Source organism: Choloepus didactylus, chromosome 21 (genome assembly GCF_015220235.1).
Source record: "Choloepus didactylus isolate mChoDid1 chromosome 21, mChoDid1.pri, whole genome shotgun sequence".
Taxonomy (NCBI): domain Eukaryota; kingdom Metazoa; phylum Chordata; class Mammalia; order Pilosa; family Megalonychidae; genus Choloepus; species Choloepus didactylus.
The window spans coordinates 37,388,200-37,415,854 of record NC_051327.1 but is presented as its reverse complement, the minus strand read 5'-3'; the positions used below and the strand labels follow the sequence as shown (position 1 = coordinate 37,415,854).

The 27,655-nt window shown below is 48.8% G+C and overlaps 1 protein-coding gene across 2 annotated transcripts; it reads left to right on the top strand.

Annotated features, from left to right (window-relative positions):
• Window positions 1-288: 288 nt before the first annotated feature.
• On the top strand, window positions 289-27,412 carry LITAF (lipopolysaccharide induced TNF factor). 2 transcript variants are annotated; one of them, XM_037813520.1, is made up of 4 exons: window positions 289-420; window positions 19,092-19,301; window positions 21,220-21,376; window positions 24,515-27,412. In XM_037813520.1, the coding sequence occupies exons 2-4, from the start codon at window positions 19,097-19,099 to the stop codon at window positions 24,621-24,623; spliced, it is 471 nt and encodes a 156-aa protein (XP_037669448.1). In that variant the 5' UTR covers window positions 289-420; window positions 19,092-19,096; the 3' UTR covers window positions 24,624-27,412. The 2 variants fall into 2 exon arrangements, with proteins under 2 accessions (XP_037669448.1, XP_037669447.1); XM_037813519.1 differs by lacking the exon at window positions 289-420 and having other exon boundaries at window positions 16,825-19,301.
• Window positions 27,413-27,655: the final 243 nt, after the last annotated feature.

The following is a 27,655-nucleotide window of genomic DNA, read 5'->3' as shown; positions in this document are numbered from 1 at the left end:
CCGGGCACACGATGGGGCTGGACGTGCAGGGGCTGAATCCTTAAGGAGCGGCGCGAGGATGCGGCCAGTGGGGCTCCGAGGTCAGCGCGAGGGGTCTGGGGCGTAACCTGGGGGTATTCCGAGAGCAGTGGGCGATCGGAGGGGAGGAGGGCAAGGGGGCGGATCCGGAGGGTCGGTGGTCACCGAGGGCGCCAGGAGCAGGCTGGGGTGGGCGACGGCCGTCCGGGGATAGGTGGCTCCCGTGGAGGCCGGGGGCCGGGCAACAGGGGCGGTGCGACCCGGCTGCGCACGGAGGCGGGGAGACGCGGGAAGCCGGAGAGGCAGCGCCGAGCCCCGCCCCGCCGCCGGCCCCGCCCCGCGCTGCCGTCCCGCCGCCGCCGCCAGCTCAGACCTCCCGGCTCGACTCCCGCGCGGGCGGCGGTGAGTGCGGCGCGCGGGGCGGCGGGGGCGCTAATGGGGGGCGGCCGGGGCCGGCGGCCGTGAGCGGCTGGGGGCTGGGGTAGGGGGGTCCCTGCGGCGCGAGCACCTGCTCAGGACGCAGACCCGGGAGCCCCGGAGCACCGGGTCCTTTCCCGGGGCAGGGGATCCGTGCGGGCTGGGGGGCGCAGGGGGCCGCGCGGGGCCGGCCGGGGTTTCCAGCCTCCCGGCGCTCGTCCGGGCCGTGCTGCAGGTTGGGTGCAGCCGTCGCCTCCTCGTCCTCCCCCGAGTGGCCGATCGGCCGCGGATCGCGCCTGGCGGGGTCGCCCAGCCGGATCCCGGGAGCGCGCCCCGCCCCGCCACGTCCTCCCAACCCCCCGGAGTGGGCAGCTTTTCGGGAAAGTCGCCGTTCGCAGTGGTGGCAGCGGAACTCAAATTTGAGACCCCCCCCCCACCAGGATCATCACCCGGGGATTCAAACACAAACACAAAACCGAGTTTCTGGACATGGTTTTCCGAAATTCGGCCCGGAGGGTGCCGGGCATCTGCGTGTTCACCACAGGCCCCGGGGGTCCACGCAGGATCTGGGGCTGCCCTTCGCGGGTGCCCTGTGGACCCCCGAGGGCCTGGGGAGCCTCCAGAGAGGTGAAAACTCCGGGGCACAGCGCAGCCTTGGCCCCAGGCTAGGCCGCCTCCTCCCCGCGCGCTAAGGTGGGCGCCCCTGGAGCGCAGGGGTCGGCTTCTCGTTGGCGGCCCCCAGCTCTGGGTCCAGGCCGGCTCCACGGCCAGTGCCGCGTGGATGCTGTTGGCAAAGGCCAGCGGAGGCCGGGGAGTCGGTGTCGGGAGTGGACATCGCCCCTCCCCAGGCTAGACAAGTGCTCTCCACCCTCTGGTTTCCAGATCGACGCGGGTGTGGGCGGTGGGGACGGTGTTGGGACAGCAATTCCTGGTTAGGGTCGGGGAGGGAGGTGATGGGTGTGCCGCGAAAGGCTCGTGCATTCCAGGGTTCAGGCCACTTGGACCTTCTCTGGGGTTCTGTTGGGGTTTGTGCTTCCGGGTGATGTCATTGGCTGTTGGACTGAGCTTAGGTCGTTGGGAAATCCAGTTTCTGGAAGCATGGCGGCCTCTCTCCCACCACTCTTCCCAAAGGAGATCCCTCCCCTCAGTCTCAGCCAGCTGATGCTGGTTCAAGAGTTGCCTGGGACCCGGGTTGGGTTGCAGCGATTCCCCTGGGTTCCTTTTCACGAAAGTCGTGACTGCCATCTGTGTGCGTGTCTGCCTTGCCTGCCCTCCTGCCTACATCCCCAGCCTGCCCAGAGTGGCAGTTTTAAAATCAGATGAACCCAGATGATTTGTACTGAGGGTTGCAAGCTGGTATCTGGGACTCCAGCATGGTGTTTGGTTTTATCATAGTTGGATCAGGATCCACAGGGCATGTGACTCACTCTGCCTGGCATAGAATAACTCCCGTGCTGCCCTCCTCCCAACGAGCCTTTGCTCCGGGATCTGAATGTGCATCAAACTCTTAAGAAGCATTTATGGTAGAGCTACTATGGGAGAGGCCCATCTTCCCACTTTCCTGTTACCCCAAGGCATTAATAATAGGTGCCTTTATTCACATTTGCAGAAAGTATCCTTGTTGTAATGTTTTTATGGAGTGATTCAGCAGTCGATCTAAAAGGAAGGATCAATTTCTCAAGTCTCTAAAATGCTAGATGAAAGTTGTTTGCTGGTTTTTGTGCATAATTTCTCTTTGTTCCTTCTGTCCCTTTTATGGGCTGGCTGTGGGGAAATCGAGTGCTATCTTTGCCCTGGAAAGAACTCAGGAGAAATGGCTCCTGGTCCTGAGGGGCTTACACTGTGCATGGCAAATGGAAAGACATAAACAAGTGAAAAAGCCGGTGCTTGCACTCATGAATGCCCTTGTAACTCTGGAAGGAGCTTGAGAGGAGTGGAAAAGAGGGGCGCTCTGAGCATGGGGCCAGGTTAACGAGGGGAGGTGTCATGGAAAAGCTGATGCTTTGGCACATCTGGCAGCAGGGGTGTGTGGACGTGGCAGGCAGTGTTCCAGAGGAGCAGAAGGATCTCAGCACAGCTGCAGAAGAGACACAGGCAAGCCCTGAGCTAGGGACAGTAAAAGGGGAACCTACTGAGGGGGAAGGAACCAGGGAGCGTTTCTAGCCTGAGTTAATCTTCCAGAAGACACACGGTGTCTGCTTTGCTTCTGCTAACATCTCCGCTGATCAGATGTGTGTATAATTTGGTGCCCATCTGAAGGTGAATCTCCCCAAAGCTTACAGTGAGGGTGGAAAGATGGGCTCCATCGCCCATATGAGGAAGTCCTAGTGACTTGGCACTGTGACTTGTCCTCTGTTTGCTTTTGCTTTTACTGCAGTGAAAATAGCTGATGGCTCTGCCCGTGGCCTGCTGTAGACGTGATTGGCATTTACTTTCCTTAGAATTGTTCTATGAGGTCCAGTGGTACTATCCTGGGTCCTCATAATTGCATCGCATTGTTCGGTCCTGCATCAGCACTCGGAGGAGATTTGATGACACTGTCCTAGCTAACGAAGTTGTCCCTTGGCCTCAGGTTAATTCAGTAGGAAAAAACTGTAATTTCATCGGGTTTAAAGGATGGATAGAAGAAGGGAAATAGCTATAGCGGGTGTTGCTGTAGTGATTTCCCACTCACCTCCTAGCAAGTAGGGAGTTAATTCACCAGTATCCTAAGCTTAAGCACTTTCTTGTTTATTGGTCTAAACTTAAGAGAAACTAGTGGTGGAGAGTTTAAGCTCTTCAGCTCACGGAGCCTTAGAATTAACGCTGTTCCTCAGAGACACTCTAAAATTAAAAGTAAATTTAAGTAAATTTAAGAGCTTAGTGTTGACTTGTCTAAGCTATGAGTCCAGTGAGGTTATTCATAGACAATGTACTGCTATTTTAAAAGTAATAAAAAAATAACAACATTACAGAAAGTTGTGGACAATAAAGAAGGAAATCAGGTGTAATCTCACCATGCGAGTGAAACGAGTCTCATCGGTTTTCATCCTTTGGTGGCTTCAGTTTTGTGTCATTCTGCTTGTTTTTACAAAGTTGTAATCAGGGTACTCGTTTTTGTATCGTGGTATAGTCCTATTAATGTCCTCATTGTGCCATTTCATCAAAGCCATCATTCATGTGGAAACGGGGATGTGGTTTCAGCAGGAATCCGAGGGGAAATGGCCCACTCTGATTCTGGGGGAACAACCCAACTCCCGAGGGGAAATATCTTCCATTCCACAAATCACTGTAATTTGTAGCTACTCCATATTCGAACCTGGCTTCAGATTGTGGTAACTTTATCTTTGACTTGTGGAACATGTTGCCCTCTGGAATCAGACGGAGTACAGATAAAGAATTTGAAAACATTTCTATGAAATATTTCACCATGAGCTTCCGTATTTTTACTGAGTTGTTCTGAATTTGAATTTGTTTGGGATCAGATAGCTTAAAAAACGAAGTGCAATTTCTCGCTTCCTCTCCCAAAGAGGGCTGAAGACCCAGTTTCCTCTTTTGGCTAAATCCTTCCTCCTTATTAATTTAGAGTTTAAGATTCACCTTTCACCTTGGACTCTTTCTGGAGCCAGATGCAGGTTAAATTCCAGAAACACTGCTGTAGAAGCTTGGTTTCTTAAGATAGCTAGCTAATGTTTAAACAATATTTGATTTAATAAATGTATATACTATGGATAGGTCTTTGAGGTTTATTGTAACCACATTTCTCTACGCCCACATGTTTAGTGTAAAGAACGTTTTTCCTCCAGAGATGGTAAAAAACCAGAACTTTCTGGCTCTCCAGCTGTTTCTCCACCTTGTTTACAAAGTTGGCTATTTTCGGAGACCTGACTGTTTACATGTGAGTGGCCCCTTCCCCTAAGGAATTCCCTTTTTTCTGGGGTCATTTCTGTGATATACATATTCATGGAGCCCCTGCTTAGTGTTTTTTCACTGGAGTCGGGGGTGGGGGTGGGGGGTGGGGGGCCGGGATGTGGAATTGAATGTTTTCTTTTTTCTTTCTGGAAGAATTGATCTTGGGGTATTAAGCTGATGGTTAAAAAGCCACTTCATCTTCTCTCATAGAGCCAGGTCCTTTTGCATGCTGATTTGATACCTAACTCTAGAAACAGTTCTATACACAGCTCGAGGATGTATTTTTAGAAGAGTTTACCACCCACATGTGGTTAAAAGGGCTTTGTGGGAGTTTTGAAATGTACATCTTAAGGGAGGGGGTGCAGTTTGTGGACAGGCACAAATGCTATTCAGCTGGAAGGAGTTTTAATGTTCCTCTAAAGTCTGTCCTTTCCCTGAAATTCTGGGGGATGCTTTTCTTTCTCTTTTTTACCTCCCCGGTTAGAAATATTGGAAACCCTGATCATCTTCCCTTTTCCACACTCCCTCACCCTACTTCTTCTTTGGTATTTAACACAAATATGCTTGGAAAAAAATGTTTTTAAATTGAACTTGAGTGCCTTTGAGTGAGAGATGCCTGGTCCGGTTAAGCTTATATTTTCCCTATTTACACGTGGCCCAGTTGACTGATTTATAAGTGTGATCTCTGGAGACATTTAGACAGACTTTTTATTTTGGAATAATTTTACATTGGCAGAAAAGTTGCAAAGTTAGTACAGGGAGTTCTGTTGACTGTGCGTCCAGTTTCCCCCATTGCTGACATTGTAGGTCGCCGGAGTATATTTGTCAAAACGAAGGAACCAACACTGGTACGTGATGACGACTTTATTTGGATTTCCCCAGTTTTTCATCAGATGTCTTCTTTCCGTTTCAGGATCTGTTTGCATTTAATTGTCAGTTCTCCCTGGTCTCCTCTTGGCTGTGATGGTTTCTCAGTCTTTCCTTGTTTTTCATGACCTTGACAGTTTTTGTTTTTGTTTTTAATTAGAAACGTGGGTTTACAGAACAATCATGCATAAAATACAGGATTCCCACCTACCACCCTGCCACCAGCACCTTACATTGGTGTGGAACATTTGTCACAATCGATGAGACAGTTTTGAGATTGTATTTGTCTCCTGTTTTCTCACGATTACCTGGGGTGATGGGTTTTGGGGGAGAAAGCCACAGAGGTCCCTCCAATGTAAAGTTAGCGTTTCCCCTTTCCTTAGACTTTCTTCTTTGAAATCAAGTCACCCTGCGCAGCCTTCACTCCAGAGGGCGGGCCGAGAGAGATAAGCTCCCCCTCCTGGAGGGGGGAGTGTCTCCGTATGTTATTTGGAATTCTTTTGTAAGAAAGACTTGTCTTCTCCCTATTTAAAAAACACACGTCTGAAGAGCTTGCTGGAAGGCGTGTGTCATCGAGGCTGGATGATGTGGGACGGGCCTTAAAAGCACAGGGTAGCATCTCCTGCCTTATCTTCACCTCGCTAAAGGCGAGACTGTTCTTTTCCATGATTTTCAAAGACGTGACAGTTTTAATACCTGCAGTCATCTGGACTATGGCCAGACTTGAAAAATAAGCAAATGTAAGACTCCCAAGTAATGTAGATATTTATCATCAAGGCAGATGGCCCACGCTTTTGTTTGCCTTACTCATAGGAGGCACCCAGGGGAAACTATTAACTCTTATTTTACATAGAGTTCTTACAGACTTGCTTTTGGTTTCCAAGCCCTCAGCAGCTTTGAAGCAGCAAATGGAGGGGTGGTCGGGGGTCTGTTATTGGCCACAGGTTACACCATTGGCAGCTTGGAATAGTGCAGGAAAACTGCAAAAGACAATCAAGCATTTTCTTAGTTTTTTTGCAAACTTGAAGAAGGCAGAGAAATATAGGATCAATTTTGGAAAATGGTGAGGATACTTTTTATTTTTGGCGTAGGAGAGGCTGTTGGTCAGTATGAAGCATCCCCAGAAGTTGTGGAGACGGGAGTTTCTGATGCTCAGATGGGCCTTTTCTTGACTGGGGGCAAGGACACCCCTTGGCTGCAGGTGCCGCATCTTTGATGTGTGTTTGCGCCGGCCACAAGTTGTTGGTTGGTTTCTTCTGGTCTTCTAGGGTTGGGGGCTTAATTTTAGAACCTGACCTGTCATTCTCGGCAGGAGTTGGAATACTCTAGGGGGGTTGTTCTTGTCTGCTCGTTATTTAAACAGAACCCTTGTGGAGGGTCCCAGAGGGGTCCAGCCTTGTGGCCCCCTCGTCCAGCCAGGCCCTTAGTGATCTGAGTCCTCGCGTGATGCCACTGCTCACCCGTGGAACACAGGCGTGCTTCCTTCCAGTGCCCTTCCACCCCCTTCTCTGCCTCCTGCTCTGTGGGGGCCCCTGCCCACCCAGCTCCTCCACTTGCCTTGGAATCTGTTCTCAGTTTCCCCCCATGTATCTACTCCTGATCAGCCTGTGTCGGTTAACTTTGCCTTCCCAACCCTTTGCTCACCCTTGGCCCTCTGAACCTACTGGATGGCAAATGGATCATGATTTATGTTGAGAAGTAGGATGTTAGTACACATTTTGGGCTGATATGGCGCGAGTGGTGGAGTACTCATCCTCTCACCAAACAGGAGTAATTAGACGTTTTAATTACTCTGCCGGTGTTCCCAGAGGGACCCAGAACCAGTGCAGGGCAGGGTTGGGAGACAGTTCATGGGACAAAGGGCTAGGATGATGCCACTTTCACCAAGAGGTGGGGAGGACACAGGAGGGGTAAGATGGGTTTGCAGAGGAGGCTTTTAAAAAACGATTTCTCAAATGTGCAATGCTGCTAGAGCCCAGTATGCAGAAGACCCACAAAGGTACAGAAGTGAAAAGTGTCCCTCCCACGGCCTCTCCCGTCCATTCCATGTCTTGTCCCTCCAGGCAGCCGCTGCTATCAGTTTCTTGTGTATCTTCTTGGAGAAATTTTATGCATATTCTGTAAGGAAACACATACGTACCCCCTGCTCCCCAGAACAAGAAGGTGGCATACTACAAAGACTTTCACACAGTGATGCTTCTTGGGAATAATTGCATTTCTGCACTTAAAACTCCCTCATTTTCATGCTCTCCCATTGTGGGGACAGGCCACGGCCGACTCCCCCAGGCCCCTGCCGACAGGTGGTTGTTTCTGATGTTTCGTGTTACTGGTAGTGTTGGCGTGAATACCCCTGTGGGCTCGGTTGTTTCATCACTTGCCTGTGTGTGAGGACACCTCTCATATAAACTCCTAGAGGTGGAATTGCTGGGTCAAGGGACTCATGCATGTTGGATTTGGGTGGATGCTTCCAGAAGGCACCCATCGTGGTGTCCTTCCATCCACACCCAGGCCAGCTCCGTGTTACCAGACGCTCTGCTCTTGAATAGGTTGGTGGGTGAAAGATGCCCTCTCGGCATTGTCGTCATCATTTTGTCTTAATAAACTGTTTCGAATTGTTTTGGGTGAACCAAAAAGTTGCAGAGAGAGCCCTGGGAGTCCCTGGGGCCTCCTCACCCAGTGTCCTCATAGCTGGCATCTTACACCAACAGGGTCCAACTGTCACAACTCGGAAACTCACATTGGAATGTTCTTATTAAGTAATAAACTCCAGACTTTTTTGGATTTCACCAGTTTTCCCACCGATGTCCTCTTTCCGTTCTGGGGTCCCATCTGGGGCCCACATTGCGTTTAGTGGTTGTGTCTCCTTGATCTCCTCCGGGCTGGGACAGTTTCTCGGTCTTTCCGATGTCCTGGCAGGGAGTCTCCTGTAGAAGTTCTCCCAGCCTGGGTTTGTCTGGTGTTTTCTCCTGATTTGCCGGGGGTCATGGGTTTGGGGAGGAGGACCACAGAGGAGACGTGCCCTTCTCGTCCCGTCATTTTGGGGGTACGCCAGGCCCACGTGACCCACCAGTGACGCTGTGACGCCCCATCACCCGTCCGGGCGTGGTTTGAACTGCGTCTCCGTGATACTGAAAGAGACGGCGCCTCTTTTCGTAGGTGAGGACCCAGGCTCGTCCAGGGCGTGGCTTGATGGGTTTGAGGGTGAGGAGTGGGGCGGGGGCCATGGGAGCTGCGTGCAGACCCCGGTCCCCAGAGAGTCCGCTGTGGAGGAGCTGGTGGGGAAGGGGGAGCTCAGAGGGGCAGGGTGGGGCGAAATGCAGAAGGCGCTCCAGACGAGGTGGGTGGCAGCTTCTGGGGAGAAGGGCCCCGAGCAGGAAGTGGTCTTGGGGTGTTGCAGCTGAGGGAGGAAGGAGGCTGGTGTGGGGGTTGAAAAGCAGCTGAGAGGCGTATTGGGGGGCTCTTACAGAGAGGCAGGGAGCCAGCAGAGCCAAGGGCCCAGGGAGGAAGGAGGGCTATTTTGCGTCTACATTTTGGTAGGGAAAGAATTGAAACATTTTATCGGCCTCAGGATAGGAGGGAGCCAAGAGGGTGGGATTGGCCACCAGATAAGAGGGGGCCATCGTGGGAGCAAAGTCCTCTGAGAGCCCCGGGGGATGCTGGGATGGCCACACTCACGGGGTTAAAAATTAAATTCAAGCCAGAAAAGGGCTGCTTCTGAGCCGAGGGTGGGTGGGCCGAGATGCCTGGGGGTGAGGTTGGGAGGCTGAGCTGGGGATGGTCTGGTCTTTTCCATGAAGGGGGCGTGGGGGAGTGGGGAGCACTGTGGGGGAGGGGGAGAGTACCCGCCACCCCCCGAGAGTCCTCAGGGCCAGTGGGGGATTTGGGACAAGCTGGCTGTGAGGATGCATGGATGAGCTTCCTGTTGATGTTATCACATATTATCCCAACCTTAGCGACTTCAAATAATCCCAGTTTATCATCTTATAGTTCTGGAAGTCAGAATTCCGTAAAAACATCTCACTGGGTTAAAATCTAAGGCATCATTAGGCTGGTTCCTTCTGGAGGCCTAGGGAAGAATCTGTTTCCTGGTCATTTTCAGCTTTTGGAAACTGGAAGCTTTTCCCTGCCTCCAGCTTCATGGCCAGCAGTGCAGCTTCATGGCCAGCAGTGTGGCGTCTTCTCTCCTTTCTGACCCTCCTTCCCCGCTCTTTTATAAGGATCCTCGTGATGAACTTGGGCCCACCCAGCTAATTCAGGATAATGTCCCCATCCCAAGATCTCTAACTCAATCACACCTGCAGAGTCCTTTTTACCTTGCAAGGTGGCATTCACAGATTCACAGGTTTCAGGGATTGGGATGTGGACATCTTTGGTGGTGGTGGTGGTTATTATTCTGCCAGTCACGCTGGGGATGGGAGTGGGAGTGGCTGGCAAGGAGGGACTGACGGTAGGGGATTTAGACAAACATGTGAATGTCTAACTGTGAAACTGTGGGGCTGGTGGCTGCAGAATGGGAGCCCAGGGGATGATAGGGTCTGTACCTGGCTTGAAGTTGCTGTGAGTCTAGAGGGAGCAAGCCACCCCTTCCCTGGGCTTTATTCTGCTTCTCTGCCAGTAATCAGAGCTAACTTTTGCATAGTGACCCACATAACCAATATTCTCCACATAGTCACTCCTTTAATTCTCACTGCAAGGATGAAGGTTGGCCCCATTTTCTAGATGAGGAGCCTGAAGCACAGAGAAATTAGGCAACTAATCCGAGGTCACACAGCCAAGAAGTGGCAGATTCGGGATTTGAACTGAGAAAGCCTCATTCCCGGGTTTCTGCTCATAAAACATTTGACCTGCCTTGAAATTTCCATTGTCTTAATTCCTTTGGCCCTTTTTCATCCCGTTCTCCACACCTTGCCTGCTCACCTTCTTTTTTTTCCAAATAGTCATTCCGTGTTCAGCAGGCTGCGGGCTGCGCCATCCTTTCTTCTGCCCCCGGACGACGCTGCCTCATCTCTTGTAAATGACAATGAAACGCACACAAGCGTTTGTGAAAATCCCACCTGTTACAGTACCACGTGTCCCAGGAGGAGGCGTCCCACCTGTGTCATCTGTGAGCTCGATGGCCATGGCCTCAGTTTCCCCACTGGGTCAGTTCCTGATCGGATTCTGCTCGAGGGGCATTCTCTGAGTCGGGCGCCATTTCTCTGTTTTGCTTTCCTGCCCTTTTGTGCTCTGCCTTCCTGTTGCTCATTTCCCCAGAAAGGAATGGGGGTGGGAAGGAAAATCCACCGGGGACACCTTACATCCCTGATTCACTAGGGTGTACTTCAGTCCCTGGATAAAGTCCTGGCACCTCCAGTGACTCGTATAAACAAGCAACTTTGACGCCGAGGTTGGCGATGTTTGGAAAAGTGTGAGTCCGTTCCCTCTGTTCTTTCTGTGGTTTCCTGGGGTAAGAGGAAAGAACCTCATAATTTATTTGACGTCTGTGAAAAAAGATTGCCGTTTCTGGGAAGCAGATGACAAATGTCCCCATTCAACAGCAGCTCTTGAGCCACATCAAGGACCAGCTAGCAGATGGGATGTGGCCGACACGTCTGGGCTTGGTGCTGATGGTTCCTGATCCTGAGTGGATAATACAGTTGACACGTCCCCTCTCCTTACCCTCTTCCATAACTTGAACTAGAACTGAGAATGGAAGTCAGCAAAATCCAGGAGTACGTTCCACAGCGTGATGAGACGAGCGGCGGCACAGACTTACGTTGAAGAGTACAGTTGAACAGATCTTGAGGTTTGAAGATTGTGGCTTTTCTTTTCTTTCTGATTTTTATCTCGTTCATGTTTGCACGCCTCCGCACTTCCCTTCTCAAGTTCTTTCTTTTCCACCCACATCTTGACTTGATGTCCGGCCGCAGCACCCCGGGATGCCCTTCGAGAAGCACTACGCACCCCTGCCACCCCCACCGCCCGGAACCCTGGAGGAAACAAAAAGATTCCAAACCCAATTAAGTGATTCCAATTCTGGAGCATATTTGAACTGTAAATCCTCTTGTTACCTTCGGTTGAACTGTGAGACCATCTATATTGAGGTTCTTTAGTTATATAAACATCTTTAGAAACTTTGTTTATTCAGATTTTAAGTCAGGGCCATTAGGGTAAACCCGTCTCCTTTGTTCCTCCTTTCAAATCTTGATGCCAGTGGGCATCAGTGGGAGTCCCGGTGTCCTTTTTGTCCCTAGGTGTTGATTTCTAGAAACACTTCTTGAAGCTCTGAGGGGACTTTGTCCTGGACTTTCCTGGTTTTAGCACCAAAAGTCCCATGGGCGGTGGGTCACCCTGTGAAGTGCCCATGGTGTTTTGGGCCTAGTTCTAGGGGATCTGCTGGGGATGCGGACTTTAATAAATCACAGTCCAGTCGGGCAGCCAGATGAGTTAACAAAAGAGCCTTGTGAAGATACAGCAAAGAAATGTGTGTGAGTAACATGAACTTGCACGGCCTCGGCGCTGTAAGTCCCGTTGCTTGGCACCCACGGTGGATTCATTTAATCCTCCCAAAGCCCTCCTGAGGAAGAAACGACCGGCGTGCCCATTTTACAGATGGGGAAAACTGAGGTGTCAAAGTCATACCGCGGGCTTGGATGTGAGCTCAGTGGTGCGGCCCCAGACCCTGGACCCTTCGCGATGTCTGCACTGGGTGGAGGAGCTTCTGGGAGGAATTAATTCTGCCTGGGGGCAGGCCGGAAGGCTTCTTGAAGGCGGTGACACACAAGCTGGGACCTGATAGGAAGAGGGATTCGCAGACCCCTCCAGGGAGGGCAAAGAGGAAAATCATGCATCCCCCCCAGGGCATGTTTGGGAAAAGCTAATCAAAACACTAACACAGATGAGATTTGCATGGGTGGTAGGAGATGAAGGGGGAGACGTGGAGGGGAGAAGGGTGACCGGCATGGCCTGGGGACCCCCTAGATCCTGGGCAAACCGGGACAGTTGGTCACCCCAGTGGGAGGTACAGTGTGTGTGGGGGTGGGGGGGTGGGGGTTCAGAAGGACTTGTGTGGACATCGGGTGCTTTGGACTGAGACAGGAAGTGAATTTGGAAGCTTGATTTGGAGGCCCTGGCTCCAGATCTCCAGCCTTGTCTCGGAGGCTCATGATCAGTGATGGAGCTGGTGGGTCTGCCATCTCTAGGCTTTCCGGATGTCAGACCTTCTCCTTTGAATTTAGGATTCAGGGCAAACCTCTTTCAATTGCACAGCCAGGCTGGTTCCAGAAACATTGAACCATGACGGGCCTGGTGTGGAGCTGCCGACTCAGAACCCGTCCGGCTGCCCAGAACTTGTGGTCGAGCGGCCGAAATGGCAGCTCCTGCCAGTGTATTTTGCAGAATTCTTAGGCCGGATTTTTTAGGAGGAAATCTGTCACCGAAAGCGGGGGCCTCTGTGGAGCTCATGCTAATATCAGTTCAGGGTTGCCCGTCCTCACCCTGGCAGCAGGGGCGATGGCCAGGCGCCCGAGACCCTGGGTGCCACTGGGTGGCTTATTTCCCACAGTTTGAGGGTTTTTCCTTCCCTTTCAACAGGGTGATATTAAAAAGCTAAGGCTGAGTTGGCTTGCTAGTTGGTGAGGGACCTTCTCCCTGGTTTGGGGACAGGTGGCTGCGATATTCGAGCACTGCAGGCCTCGCTTTAAATATGTGGCTCTGGACACTCGATGCATCTCCCAGAAATAGTTTGCTGACTCCACGGCTGTCTTTCTCCCCTTCTTTGTTTGCCTCCCCAGAACGAGTGGGAAGTGTTTTATGACTGTCTACTGTTGGTTGACCTTTAAAATCCTGAGCCCGTTTACCAAAGAAAGGTCGTTTCGAATCGCTGAGTACTCGGTGACAGAATTAATTGGGATCCAGAATGAGCAGGTTTTTTCCTCATCTTTTCTTGAATGTGTGGAAAATCCTCAATAAATACATCTTCACGTGTGTTAGGGCCGGCAGAGGGAGCAGACGCTGTGCCAGGAGTTCAAATACGTTGCTTCCGCTGAGAATTTTTCTTTCATGGTCCGTTGGGGGGAATGAGGTGTGCTGAATGGGCTGCTGGTCATGTCTGGGTTCCCCAGCCTGGCAGGTGTTTTGGTGAGGCCTGTAGAGAGCTCTGGAGTCCAGTGGACATGGGTTCAAATCCCAGCCCTGCCACTTTCTATCTGTGTGACTTTGGACATGTGACTTAATCTCTCTGAGCCTCAGGTTTTTTGCATTTGTTTTTGGGGACTATGATGATAATAATGATTCCTGTCTTGTTCGTCTGAGAATTACATGGGATGACGCATATAAAGATGTGAACCACAGAGCCTGGTAGGGTAATTAAGAGTCTGTTACAGTTCATCTTAGTATTGTTTTCTAATTAGAAAAAAAATTTTTTTAGAGTTGCTATAGGTTTACAGAAAAATCATGCAGAAAGTACTGAGTTCCCATATTACCCTCCTCCCCTAGGACGTTTGTGTTGACAAGCCAGTATTATAATTATATTATTAACTGAAGTCCATTGTTTACATTAAGATTCACTGCTTGTGTTGTACACCGTCTTATGGGTTTTTATAATCATTTTATTGTGGTACCATATCTATCTACAACATAAAATCTCCCATTTTAACCATTTTCAAGCATACAGTTTAGTGTGTTGATTATACTCACAGTGTTGTGCAGCCATCACCACCATCCACCACCAAAACTGTCCCATCTCAGTGCAGGTTTGAATCCCGGGAGGGAGGAAGAGAGAGAGAGACGCATAGTGGACTTTGCTCCTGCCGTAACTTATGGACTCAAAATCAGTGACACATGAGGGCTTAGGCAAATTTGAGTTTCTGGTGGCCCTGGCCCCCTTCGGTTCTTCCTGGAGTTGAGGACCGAGCAGATTTGATGCCGGGAGCCTAGGACCTGGGCGTGGAGGGGACACGAGTCATGCCCTGTAACAGGAGGAGGCTCGTGCAGCAGAAGGGACGTGCACCGGGCTGGTCACCCCCACCCTGGCTGCAGAGATGAGGTCACGCGTGGGGGCTGTGCACGCCCAGCCAAGGATGGACAGATGAAAGGACTGGGTTCCTACGAAGGAATAAATGCTGGAGGTTGGGAAAACTCCCTTAGCTCAAATCCCTCACCGAGCACTGTGCATTCCTGGGGGGCCCCAAGGGAGAGAAGCTTGGTTCTTGGGGGGAGCGGAACGGGAATCTTGGCTATCACAATGGTGTGTGGCCCTCCAAAGCACAGCCCCACTTGGTGAAATCTTATTTCTTAGCATTTAATTTATCTTTTTGGGGAGAAATTTGATTATGTTTAATAAATTTAAATATAATTCAGTTTTTCTCGTTGGGACGGATGGGGCAGTAATGAAAAAAAGGTTGAGAAAATCCGGTGCTCCACCAGGGCTGGATGGGTGGACGTCTTGGAGACGGTCCGGTGGGGCCTGGGATAAACATCGTCTTGCACCGAGTGAACCATTGAGAGTTGGAATGAAGGAAATTTTCAGCTAGAAAGGACTGCAGAATTCCAGTTACATCACAAAAGTCTTCTTTTCCTTTTCTGTAACCACGGATCATATTCAGCCACATAACTCTGGGGCCCGGCGCAACATGAAAATTGGGGTCCTTCATTGAAAAATGAGGCCACATTTCATGATGGCGACAGCAGAGCTCTCAATTGGCGTGGGGCCGTTTGCCACTACCCAGGCATATTTAAAGAAGCGATTGGGAATTCCTCTCTCTGGGATTGGAAATAGCCAGTACAAGAGTCATTCTGGGATGGTGAAAACGGAGACCTCTGACTCTCAGCATTTTCTTTATGGACTTTGGGGGGTGGTAGAAGGTGGGTGGAGAATCTCCTTCAACACGTCTATTAAAAGGACAAAAGGACATTCGCAAGCCTTCTCGATGGCCTAATAACAAAGTCAGACAACTGGAGAGGGAGGGAAGGGATCCCCTTTTTTATTCCTTTATCCTCCCCCCCCCCCAGCTCCTTGTAACTATAGCAATTCAGATTCTGCAGAGCCCACCCAGCCCCCGTGGAGGGACTATCTACTGCTGTACTTTTACATGGCAAAACTGGAGCTTGCCGTTCTGTTAAACTTGGAAATGCCCCCCAAACCGAGGTGTCGGCTGGGCTGGGCTGGCCCCTGACACCTGCAGGAAAGACGCTTCTCAGCCCTTTCTGGTTTCTGTGTTTGCCACCAGCCTCGGCTTGCAGCTGCAGCACTTGATTCCCTGCCTCTGTCGTCGCCAGGCCTCTTTTCCACCCGTGCCACTCTGTCCCCTTCTTATAAGGACATGTGTCCTACTGGATTAGGACCGACTTTAATCTTAGCTAACCACATCTTCAGAGACCCTATTTCCAAATAGGGTGTTCATGGGACAGGGGTTGGGACTTGGGCATGTTTTGGGGGGACATGGTTCAGTCCATAGGGGACTAACAGCTGTCCCTGCGAGTTTCAGGGGTCAGGAAGGGGCGGAGCGCCGGGAAGAGCCTTTCTGGGAGGGTGGGCAGGGGGTGGTCGAGTCAGCTTCCTGCCCCCAGGAAAAGCCAAATTAAAAAGAAATGGGACTCACTGGAGTGGCATTTCCTGGCCTGGGGCCTGGGGGTGGGTGGGGAGGGAGGCTGTGGAATGTATTTAGAAAACGGCCAAACCAGCTCATTGTGGGGTTTTTACTATTCTGGTCTGTTGATCTTGTTCTTTTCAGAATTTTAAACATGTCTATGTGACTGTGGGGTCCAGAAGCAATGCTGTTAAAGAGGTCGTGTCCCCAAGTTCCAGAAGATAGGATGTAATTCGTAAAAAATGATACCCGGTCGATAAAATATGGGGTCGGGGGGACGCTCATACCTCAATTTCTTGAAGACGACAGCGCAGGCCCCTGGGAGAAGTGCTGGTTTTGAAGAAGAGGAAGTCCGCTACTGAGTCAAATCGCTGCCTCTCAGCAGTTCGACCCAAACGTTTTGTACAGCTTTGGGCACCCCGAGATCTTAATTTTCCCCTCCCAAGCCACTCTGTGTGCAACCGCAGCAAATGGTCCCCTTTTAGGGTTTCTGTGAGCATAGCCACGTTTTCTGGTCTTGTTGATTTTTGTGTGTGACTCAGTTTTCATTAAAAAAATCTCGTAGGTAGCTCTGAGCCTGCCTTTGCATTCCCTTCCCACACAGAAAGGGACAGCAAGTCCTTGACATTGAACGCGGATGTAAATCCCTCCAGAGCACCGAGGCGTGCTGTTTGCTTTGCCAACTGTCTCTGCAGACCCAGTCATTGCAGAAGCAGGGAGGGAATATCAGCTGCCTTTAGCAGCGAAGTTATTATTAAATATTATTAAACCCTGAACTGTTTTGTCTCAAAAATCTTCTGCAACCGTAAGCCCTCTTTCACCCCTCCTGTTTAGCCCTCCTCTGTAAACTTGACCCTGACTCACTCCCTTCCCTCCACTTTCACAGAGCTTCTGGTCTTTCCTGGATTGTCCCTTTCTTCCCCTCTCTAACCTTCTGTGACTCCCCATTGCTCTATTGGTGCGGTCCAGTAAAACCATGAAGGAAGCCAACATAGGTAATTTTAATGTTTTAAGTAGTCTCTTTAAAGTAAAAAAAAAAAAAACAGGTGAAATGAACTTTAATAACATATTTTGCTTAACTCAACATACTATTATTTCAACATGCAATCAGTATAAAAATTATTGAGATATTTTACGCTACCTTTTCCATACTAAGTCTTTCATATCCTCTGTGTGTTTTACACTGACTTCATATTCCAAATTAGATGCTAAATTCTTAACGGAAATATTTGATCCAGATTTAGATGTCATTAAACTTACTTGAAATTGTCATTCACGTGCCCAAGTTGTTCCAAACATACTTAAAAGTTTTCCAATTACTGAATCAAGTGTTGGTTTTTTAAATTTAAATGACTTATAAATGAAAGAAAATAAGCAATTCAGTTCCTTACATTCACTAGCCACATTTCCAGGGCTCCACGTGTAGCTAGCAGCTATTGTAACAGGCAGCTCAGATACAGAACATCACATCGTCATAGAAGGTTCTAGTGGAGAATTCTGGCTTAAAGAATAAAGCCCAAACTCCTCTGAAGGGCAGGCTTTCAACATTTTCTAAAACCCGTCCCCGACCTGTCTAGATGATTTATTGACTTGACTTGTACACGTGTTTGTTTCCCAGCGCATGTGTCTCCACTTTGAAATGCCCTTTCTTCCTTGCCCTTAGAGACACCGCTTTGGGGCTCTCAGTCAAGGCAGGGCTTCCTTGCAGGGGTCTCTCTTCTGTCCTGCACAGAATTCACTGCCACCTCTGCCTCCCGCGGGCTCTGGGAAAGGAGCCTGAGGGTGTGGGAAGGGGTGGCAGGCCTGGCCGAGCCCCTGGATCACAGCATCCTGCCCTCGGCTCTCTTTCCCGATTCTCCCGAGACAGGCTTGAACGGGCCTTCCAAAGCAGTGTCCATCCTGCCCTGTTGGAAAGCCAGAGCCACACACAAAGGAAGGCCCTGTGTCCTCTGGAGCTGCCGCACAGCTGGCGGATAAGAACTGGGGACAGGAACACACCCTGGGTACAGGCGGTGGAATTCTACACAGGCACCGGCTTTGCCAGGGGAAAAAAAAAACAACCCTTTTTTTGCCCTCACAAGAAAAATATGTGCCTGTCTGCTCTTGTACTCACTTTTTTCTTTGCAAAATTTTATTTAAAAAAATTCTAAAATTTACAAACACCCTAACCACCAAGCAACAACATTCCTACCCTCTGTGCCCCAGGCCCTGGTAATCTCTAACCTACATTCAGTCTCTGTGAATTTGCTTTTCCTTGCTAGTTCATGTAAGTGGAATCATACAGAATGCGTGACCTTTTGCGTCTGGCTTATTTCACTGGGCACGATGTTTTCCAGGTTCATCCATTTGCAGCATGTCTTGGAGCATCATTCCTTTTTACGGCTGAATAATATTCCATTACGTGGATAGAGCACATTTCGTGTATCCATCCATCTGTTGATGGACCCTTGTGTTGTTTCTGCTTTTAGGCAATTGCAAATAATGCTGCTATGAACATCGGTGTGCAAGTTTTTGTGGGAACACCTATTTTTGGTTTCTTTGGTATATACCTGGGAGAAGAATCACCGGGTCCTACAGGAATCCTGTGTTTAACCGTTTCCTACAGTGGCTGTCCCATTTCACATCTCATCTCATGCTCACTTTTCAAGATGGGAACTGGTGTACGTGTTTACTTTTCTTAAACCGTAATGGACTTAGGGAAAAAAACCACAGATCTTAATTGTACAACTCAAATTTTTACAAAGGGAGCAAACACAGCCAGTTCCCTGATAAACAGAGCTCGAGCAGCCCCCCAGGACTCCCCTCACACCCCTTCAAGACTCTCCTTCCACTTACCTGACCTCTAGCCCCATGGATTCATTTTGCCAATTTCTGAACTTTATGTAAATGTCGTCGTACAGTGTGTGGGTTTGGTTTTTTCCTTCTCCTGAAACAGTTCCTGAAAACCACAGTGGTTTAAGAAAAAAAAAGGGAACACCGGATGTGAAAAACAAGTCATGGTTGAGGTTGGAGTGGTTGGAGGTGTGGAGACCCTTGGATTTGGCTTCGGTTGATGTTTCCTCTTGAATTTTCTAGGTTTTGATGATTATTGGTCATCATTACCTACGTTTTTCCTTATTTAGGAAATCCACTGTCAAGGTGATCGTTCTTGGGTCTTGAAGGGACACTGAGGGGCCACTGAGCTTCTCTTCTGGCTTCGGGGCAGGACAGGGACACCATTTATCTCCTCAGATTTTCTGTTTGGTAGAAAATTAAAGATTGGGGGAAAACAGAGAGAGAGGGAGGTGTTGATGGAAAGGCTGACCCTGATGCCTTCTGTTTTCGCCTCAGGTGACATGTCGGCTCCAGGACCCTACCAGGCGGCCGCCGGCCCCTCCTCCGTGCCATCCGCGCCCCCGTCCTACGAGGAGACGGTGGGCGTTAACAGCTACTTCCCTGCGCCCGGGCCGACCACGGGGCTGGTGTCGGGCCCCGACGGGAAGGGCATGAACGCTCCTGTCTACTACACCCAGCCAGTGCCCGTCCCCAACGCCAACGCCAGTACGTGCGGCCACCCAGATCTCCCCTTGCTGCTCTTTGACCCTCTGCCCTGCCCTTGAGCCTGAGCAGAGCCACCAAAGTGCCCGCCAGTCCCAAGCCTACCAAATCCTCACCCAGAAATGTCACACCCAGTCTTCTGGGTCCCACCTTGGCAAGGCTCATGGTTGGTCCGTGGTAATGTACGCTTTGTGATCCTCCCCGTGCCTGCCATAAACTAATCACAGATGCACAACTGTTCCTCTGCCCTTTGGTACTTCGTGCTGCCCAGGTGTGCCCAGGTGTGTCCAGGTGTGCCCAGGTATGTAGCTGATTCAGTGTCATGAGCAGTTGAGGAAGAAATCGCCAGCTCGGAGAGTGGGCTTGGCAATCAGACCAGGTTCTCTTAACTTCCCTGCACCTCAGCATTTTCATGAGTATAATAGGGTTTGTCAAGTACCTACTGCAGTGAAACATTAAAATGAAAGATGGTTCTGGGTGGTGGGCACCGAGGAGTCACTTGAAACAATGAGCCGTTATTGTGATTGCCTTCCAGTTGTCTTGCCCCCTTGAGATGGATGAGAATGAGGTAATAACTTTTGACTGTTTTAAAACACACTGGTATTAATTACTTTTTATTTATTTTTTTTTTTTAGTAAGAAGAGACTTTATTTGAAAGAATTATGGCAAGGGGGAGAAAGGGATTATTGCAATAGGGAGAAGGCTCTGGCCATAAGATCTGCAAGCAACTCAAGGGTTAGGCAGAAAAGGGTTTTTGTTTTTACAGAAAGGAGTAATAACTTACTCTTGAACAACAACAAAAAACACTTTGAACATTTGCATGTAGCTGCTGAAGCATGCTTCAGCCCTGTTTCTTTTCTGGAGGGCGGCTCTCTCTCTGAGTATGAAGTTCATTTGATTCTGGGCCCCAGTTAATTCCCCCCAGTCCACAGATGATAGAAATGGCAGCCCAACAATGTAAAAAGAAACAGAAGGAAGTCACTTTGACAGATATATGAGCTGAAGCAACTTGGCCCAAAATCCAGAATCCACTGAACTCGAAGTGCTTAACAATTTCCCTCTAGATTTTCCGATTATGGTGAGTGTCCATACATGTTTTCACATAGTTTTCCCTTCTTAGCATTATTTCATATTCTTGTTTCATGTGTCAACAAGGCTCGCCTTAAAGGGCTGGGGCAGATTCCCTGACTTGGAAAGCACCACGTTTGCCATGGGACATTTGGGTTCGAGGAGCCCTTGTGAGAAGACAGTTTATCCGGGGAGGTTATGCCGTACCAGGCACAATGCAAGGCCACTAGCAGTCCTTGGAGGTCATCTTGCCACCACGTTGCAAAAGGGACTCCCTACTCCTTCCAGTTTTTACAATAACAGCTTTATTGAGCTGTAATTCACATATGATACAATTAAAATTCAGTGGACTTTTGTATACTCATAGAGTTGGGCAACCGTCACCATGATCTGATTCCAGAGCATTCCCATCACCCCAAAAGGGAACCCTGTCACTCCCCATTCCCCCCACCCCCTTCCCGGCCCTGGGCAGCCCCTAATCCACGGGTGGAGGAACTGAGGTTGAGCTCCATCCCGACACAGGGTCTCAAATGACCACCCGCAGACCACCTTAGAACCACTCTGGGAGCTTAAAAAGCAGGTTGGGGACCCTGCCCCCGACCTGGTAGGACCCAGGAATCTGCATCGCTCGCAAGCTGCCCAAGTGATGATACCGACAGTCACGTCGGAGCCCCTGGTCTCACCCCTCCCAGGAACCGACAGTCTCTTCCCCATCTTGGGCACGGAGGGTGGGGGTTTGGTGAGCCTCGGAGTGCACTTCTGGAAACCTGGCCTGCTTCCCGTCCCCCCTGCCCTTCTGTCGTCTCGCCGTCCCCGTGGGCTGAGCCCCTGTCCATCCTCTCCCCGCCCGCAGTTGCCGTGCAGACCGTGTTTGTCCAGCAGCCCGTCTCCTTCTTCGACCGCCCGGTCCAGATGTGCTGTCCGTCCTGCAACAAGATGATCGTGACGCGGCTGTCCTACACCGCCGGCGCGCTCACCTGGCTGTCCTGTGGGAGCCTGTGCCTGCTGGGGTGAGTCCCTGGGGACGCCACCCTCCGCTCTGGGTCCTTCTCCGTGGGGGCTGCCCCGTGTGCTCTCGGGGTTCCAGCTGCGTCCCTGGCCTCTGCCCACTCGATGCCCGTGGGGCCCCGCCCCCAGCAGGGACCACCAAAAACGGCTGGGACTTTTCTGGTTGTCCCCACCATTGTCCCCGGCTAAGAACCACTGCTTTAGACCCTTGGTGGGAAACCAGAGGACTCAGTGGGCATCTATCTGCTCTATTTATAGGGGCTAATAAATTGAACTAATCTGCAAAAACAAAAACAAAAAACCACTTTTTAAGCTTATCAGCACCTGGAAGTTGCTTTTTTCATCATTTCTTCTGATTTTCTACTCAAACCCCTGGGCTGCATGTAGGGACAAGCAGGGCAGCCGCTTGCATCTGTGTCTGGTGATAGATACTCTTAGGGATTTCTTTTCCTTCTAGAATTTCAGGACCTAAATAATAATGCGTTTGCTTGGCTCTGAGAGAAGCTTTAAACAATTTGTACATTAAAATACTTTATAGTAATCTCTTCAGAATGTCTTACCCTTTTATGACTTCAAGAATTTTCTCTATTGCCTACGCGGGGAAACTGAATAAATATTTATGTCTGTATCAAGGGTATTATAGTTAAAGAGATAATAGTTTCTCTTTTAGGGGAGACATTTGAGGACACGCAATTGATTTTTTTTTTCCCTAGCAGGCAAAGTAGCTTGCTTTTTCATTTTTGTTTTTCTTGTGACAATATACATATATATAACATCAACTTTGCCATTTTAACCATTTTTAAATGTGCAATTCAGTGGCAATTATTACATTCACAATACACTGCGACCATCACCATCCATTACCAAAACTTTTTCGTTGCCCCAAACAGAAACCATTCACCCCTCCCCATCCCCTGGTCACTCTAATCTACTTTCAGTCTCTGTAAATTTGCATTTCCTGGATATTTCATGTAAGCGAGACCATATAATATTTGTTCTTTTCTGCCTGGCTTATTTCACTTAGCCTGATGCCTCCCAGGTTCTTCCATATTGTAGCATATACCAGCACTTCCTCCCTTTTTACAAAAAGCGGCCTCTTTTTATTCCTGATCACATGAACCTCTCTTTTTCTTCCTTGAAAGAAACAGTTGTCCATCTGTTTCCTTCCAGGAGGCCTCAGTTTTTGTACAGCTGGTTCTTTCCTTCCCGTGGTCTGCCCATGACTTAGGTCACACAGGAATAATATTCACTTCCTAATGTTAAGGAGAGGCTCCAAGCCCCAGAGAGCTTAACGACTTTCCTTAAGATCACGTGGTAAACAAGGAAGAAAGGACACTCAGCACAGGTTTCTTGGCCCCTAATTCCCTGTCCTGTGCTGTCAATTGCAGTTTTCATTCCTCGGACAGAAAACGCAAACCGAAAGTTCATCAACTTTGAGTGTTGCTGTTAAAACTTTTTATCTAGAAATCAGGGAAAGGCGGAATGGAGATTATGCTCTGCTGATGTGGCTGGCCTTTCAAATTGAGGCCGCTGTCCCCTCCTTTCCTTCTTTAAATGCAGCCGAGTGGGTTCCATCTAGTCTTGCCTTTCACTGCTGTGTGACTGTGGACAAATGACTTCACCTCTCTGTGCTGCCATCTTGACTCATCTGTAAACGAGGGATGATAATGATGTCTGCTTTGGGGGTTGTGTTTTTTTTTTTTTTAATTAACTTTTTATTGTAACTGATACGCAACTCAAAATTTATCATTTTAACCATTTTAAGTGTATGGTTCAAATTAAATTCACAGTGTTGCACTACCATCACCACTATCCATATCAGAACTTTTCTATCACCCCACATAGAAACTGTACCCCTTCCCCTTCCCTCTCCCCAGTGTCTGGTAACCTCTAATCTACTTTCTGCTTCAGTGAATTTGCCTATTCTAGGTATTTCATTGAAGTGGGATCATACAATATGTGTCCTTTTGTGTCTGACTTCTTTGCCAGCCTTGTGTTTTCAGGGTTCATCCGTGTTGTAGTGGGGATTAGAATCCTGGGGGGATGTGGAGCTTAGAGCTGTGCCTTTAAGACGTGGGTGAAGTTTGTCTCCAAATAGATCGACTGCCCCATATTTGAGCTTCTGGTAAACTTAGGTAACCGGAGGAAATTTCTTTCACAACATAGTTTGCTTATCAGACTGTTTCCAGATTCTGCTTACTGTAAATCAGCGTCTTCCTCCAAAACGTTGCTTTCCACTGTGGGTTTGGCAAACATCAGTCTTAAGTCTGTTGGCACATCCTGCCTGTGTTTGCCGACAGTGGGTTATGTAGGTTAAGAGAGGTGTTACTTGGAAAATTTGATTTGGCTGTTGCTATAAGAAGCAGCTTCTCTGTAAGAAAGAGATCAGGAAGAATCCAAGAAAGTTACAGTCTGAGACAGGAGAGCAGATAGTGGCCCTAGAGCCCAGTCCAGCTTGCTCCCTGTTTTCTGTTTCCTTGGCACCCAGCCGTGCCCATTCGTTTGTACATTGCCTGCTGCTTCGCACCTGTGAGGGCAGAGCTGACTACTCTGCAAAGCCTAAGATGTGTGCTGTCTGGTCTTTTACAAAAACATTGACCCACTCCCAATCTAAGACTTTGATAGAGGCCTCACTGACTCGAGATTTGAAACGACATCCAGGTGGCAGGGTTGACATTGGGAAGTGAATTCGTTTCGTGGCTAAAAACCCACAGAAATGTATTCTGTCCAGTTGGGAGGCCAAAATCTGAAATCAAAGTCTCAGCAGGGTCATGCGCCCCTCCGAAGGCTCCAGGGGAGGAGCCTTCCTGGCCTCTTCCAGCTTCGGGTGGCCCCGGGCTTTCCTTGGCTTGTGGCCACATCATCCAGTTTCTGCCTCTCTCTTCACCTGGCCACCTCCTCTTCTCCCTGTGCCTGTCCTCTGGGTGTCTCTTAGAAGGACACTTGTCATGGATTTACCACCCACTCTCAATCCAGGATGGTCCCTTCTCGAGATCCTTAAGTTAATCTCACCTGCAAAGACCCTTTCTCCAAATAAGGTCACATTTGCAGCTACTGGGACTTAGACATGGCTTTGGGGGCCCCCGTGGAATGCAGCGCAGTCTCTAACGTGCCCCGTGTGTGGCTCTCCTGTTTTTCAGGTGTGTCGCGGGCTGCTGCTTCATCCCCTTCTGTGTGGACGCCCTGCAGGACGTGGACCACTACTGTCCCAACTGCAAAGCTCTCCTGGGCACCTATAAGCGTTTGTAGGACTCGGCTTCCCGAATGCTCACCCAGCCCCACCCTCACGGAGGTGCTGCCTCGGTGGTCCCATCTCTCCGGGGTTCCACCATCGTGTCTTTTATTGGGAGAAGTAGCTCGCAAAAGTAACCAACCTCCAAACCCCAGAAATTGCTGCTTGGAGACATGTGCACGACATGCAGAGACCATCACCTATGAGTGTTGGTTCAAGGGTTTCCCACCCGCCATCCATGACCCCATGTCATGCCATCTAACTGTGATCGTTGCCCTCTCTGGTGATTTGCCATTGGCTGGCTCCTTTTCCTGCCTCAGTGGGCCCTTCTGGTGGCGGTCTCAAGCTGAGAAGCCACAGATTGCCTTATTTCGGGGACTGTCCTGGCCCGAATTAGGTTGGACTGGCCTTTAGTGCCTCCCACCTTCTCCGTCCCGCCCCACCCCCGATGATGAAAATCTTGCCTTATAGACTTTAAGGGCTTGGCCCCCCATTGCAGTCTTTTCATTAGCACACAAATTCACTTTAATTTTTTAAATTCTTTTTTAAGTACGGGGGAGGGGTACTTTTATTACCCACCAGACACATAGCCACGAGGTCTTGAATACAGATTAGCAAAAGAGGGCTGGATCTAACATAGGTCTGCCTTTCTTTGGTTCTACATATCAGAGCCTCAGCACCACTGTACGTGAGAGCTTTTTACTCATACAGGATTTGGGTGTATTAATAGTTTTTATGACCTCCTTTGGTCTTAAACACCTCTGAACATAATTTTGAAAGGAGGGTTTTATAGAAGTACTTTCCATAATCATGTGACTGATAACCAGTTTTGCCTTTGCCAATGCATTCTCACTTCTTGTATTTTAACTACAACAAGTAATTTTATCTACTGGCTTCAATTGGTTCTTAACCTCTATAGTGGAATTCCCAAAGTGGAGCCTCTTTTGGGCTCCTGGGGGTGTGTTTGGAAAGATAAGGGAAAAGTGTGTTTGAGTTTGGTCGGGGCACTAGGGTACTGGAAAGCTTGGGGACCCGGCCTGTTTCAGAGGAATCTCAAGCCTGATTTTATTTTTCAGAAATGCAATTTGTTGCATAACATTGGAAGGCTTGGTTTCTGGGACTCAAGCAGCTAACCAGTGTTCTGGGTTAACTGCCCTGTCATCTTTGAAATCAAGACACCACCGGGTTCAACTTTCAAGAGTCCCCGTTTTGATAGCACATTGGCACAGGGAACACATGTGAATAATATTATGTAGAAATCAAGCCTAGGCCTTCAATGAAATCTGTATATTGGTTAAAACTTGTAGTCCTAATCATTGATCCAGCTTATTCATTTGATGTTTTGAAAATTCCAGTTATTATTTTTGCAGTGAATATGGATACCACACAGAACGTTGGTTTTGTCTGCTTTTAAAAAATAAAGCCCTTGGTTCACTTGGTGAACAATTTAACAGTCCTTAGAGTGTGAAGAAAGGTCTCCTGTCATGTTTCCAGCCGTTGCTACAAAGAACCTTTATTTGCTCCATAACGGTAGAAAATCCTTCGTGATAAAGACTTCATGCTTGCTGAATATCCCGTGCTGTCTTGATGACCGATGTTGAGTTGGGTGGCTTGCTAACGAATCAGATTGAACATCAGGTTATTGGAACCCAATAGGCTTCGTCGATGGCAGCAGGCCATAGCTGTCAAGTTTTCATAAAATGCACAGAAGAAAGCCGTCCTCATTCATTCCCTGAACAAAACAGGCTTTGTTAATTGATCCGGGTGGTTGTGAGATCCTAGAAGGAGGACGTTGAACTCGCCGGGAATATGAATGCCATCCCACATTTCCTACCTGCTGATAGAGCTTCATTTTGGAAGGTGCAGGAAAAATAATGTTGTCTTGGTGAGGCTTACATTGTCATTTAAACCCTAATTTATGGTCTTGAAAAATTGCTGCTTATTGAGTCCTGGTCGTATGTTTCTCTTTCATTTGGCAAGATCCAAGGCCATGCATATTGAGCAGTTTCACACTGAGGGTAGTATGAAAACGGTCACAGGCTGTTATTAATTACATATGCAAAGTCTTCAAAACAAGAGCCTTATTTCAAGGGATGGGAAATACATAATATCTGGAACTTAAAAAAACACAACAATTATCAGATGCCTGGGGTATGCAGCCTTGGTTGGACATTCATTTATTGTATTGTTCAAAGTACAGGCTCACTCGTATCTTTTACGAATGGAAAAGGCCCTTTTGTTCTGCCGCTGCTTGTTGGGGACTTTGGCTTAAGTCTTTTGCAAACACTGACTCACATTCAGTTGCTGAGAGAAAGGACTTTATTATACGTACTTGTACCTCAAAGAATTCCACCAATTTCAAACCAAAAGTAGCTGTCTGTCTTACATGCTGTTCTGGCTGTCTAGACGAGGTGGCCTTATATGTAAATGTTGGTTTGTGTCTTGCTACCAGCAAATATTCGGTTATCACATTTATTTAAGCCACTTTAAGCACGTGACTGATTCTTTGCCGACCAAATCATTGCCTGTGAAGATGTTTTCTCTGGGACAGCTGGCTTCCCACTAGCCCTGGAGACCACTTCTGTTACATACTGAACTATTTTTAAATGTTGCTTCATCACACGCACGCTGGCATCGGTTTTGTCTTCAAAGAGAACCTCACCCTTAGGAATATTAAAACACTTCTCCGACCCTGTGGGCTGAGGATCTTTGTTGGGAGTAAATCGAGTTGTTGGAATTTTACTTACAAAGTTCTGATTTGCATTTTGGATCCTATTAAAGCTATCTCCTGCTTTTATTACTCAAATGTTTACAATGAGTCGTCTGTTCTTCATAGGAACGTGAGTGAATTGAAAGTAGATCCAGAAAGGACAAAGAAAAAGAGAAACCAGGAGGGGTTTCTTGTTGTTCTGTAATTTAAATATTTTAAAGAAATAAGATTCTGTGCCTCAGGAAAATAAAAAAAGAAACTGCAAAGAACAGTTCAGAGGCAAGTACGCAGTGTAGTGCATTTAGTGTGCTCTGCAGTTTTAGGAAAACGCTCATGCAT

Excerpts from the sequence above, each read along its gene's own strand:
- LITAF (XM_037813519.1), top strand. The coding sequence starts at position 19,052 with ATGGAAAGGCTGACCCTGATGCCTTCTGTTTTCGCCTCAGGTGACATG. Across the intron at positions 19,302-21,219 it reads CGTCCCCAACGCCAACGCCA|TTGCCGTGCAGACCGTGTTT; the intron begins GTACGTGCGGCC and ends CCCCGCCCGCAG. Across the intron at positions 21,377-24,514 it reads GGGAGCCTGTGCCTGCTGGG|GTGTGTCGCGGGCTGCTGCT; the intron begins GTGAGTCCCTGG and ends CCTGTTTTTCAG.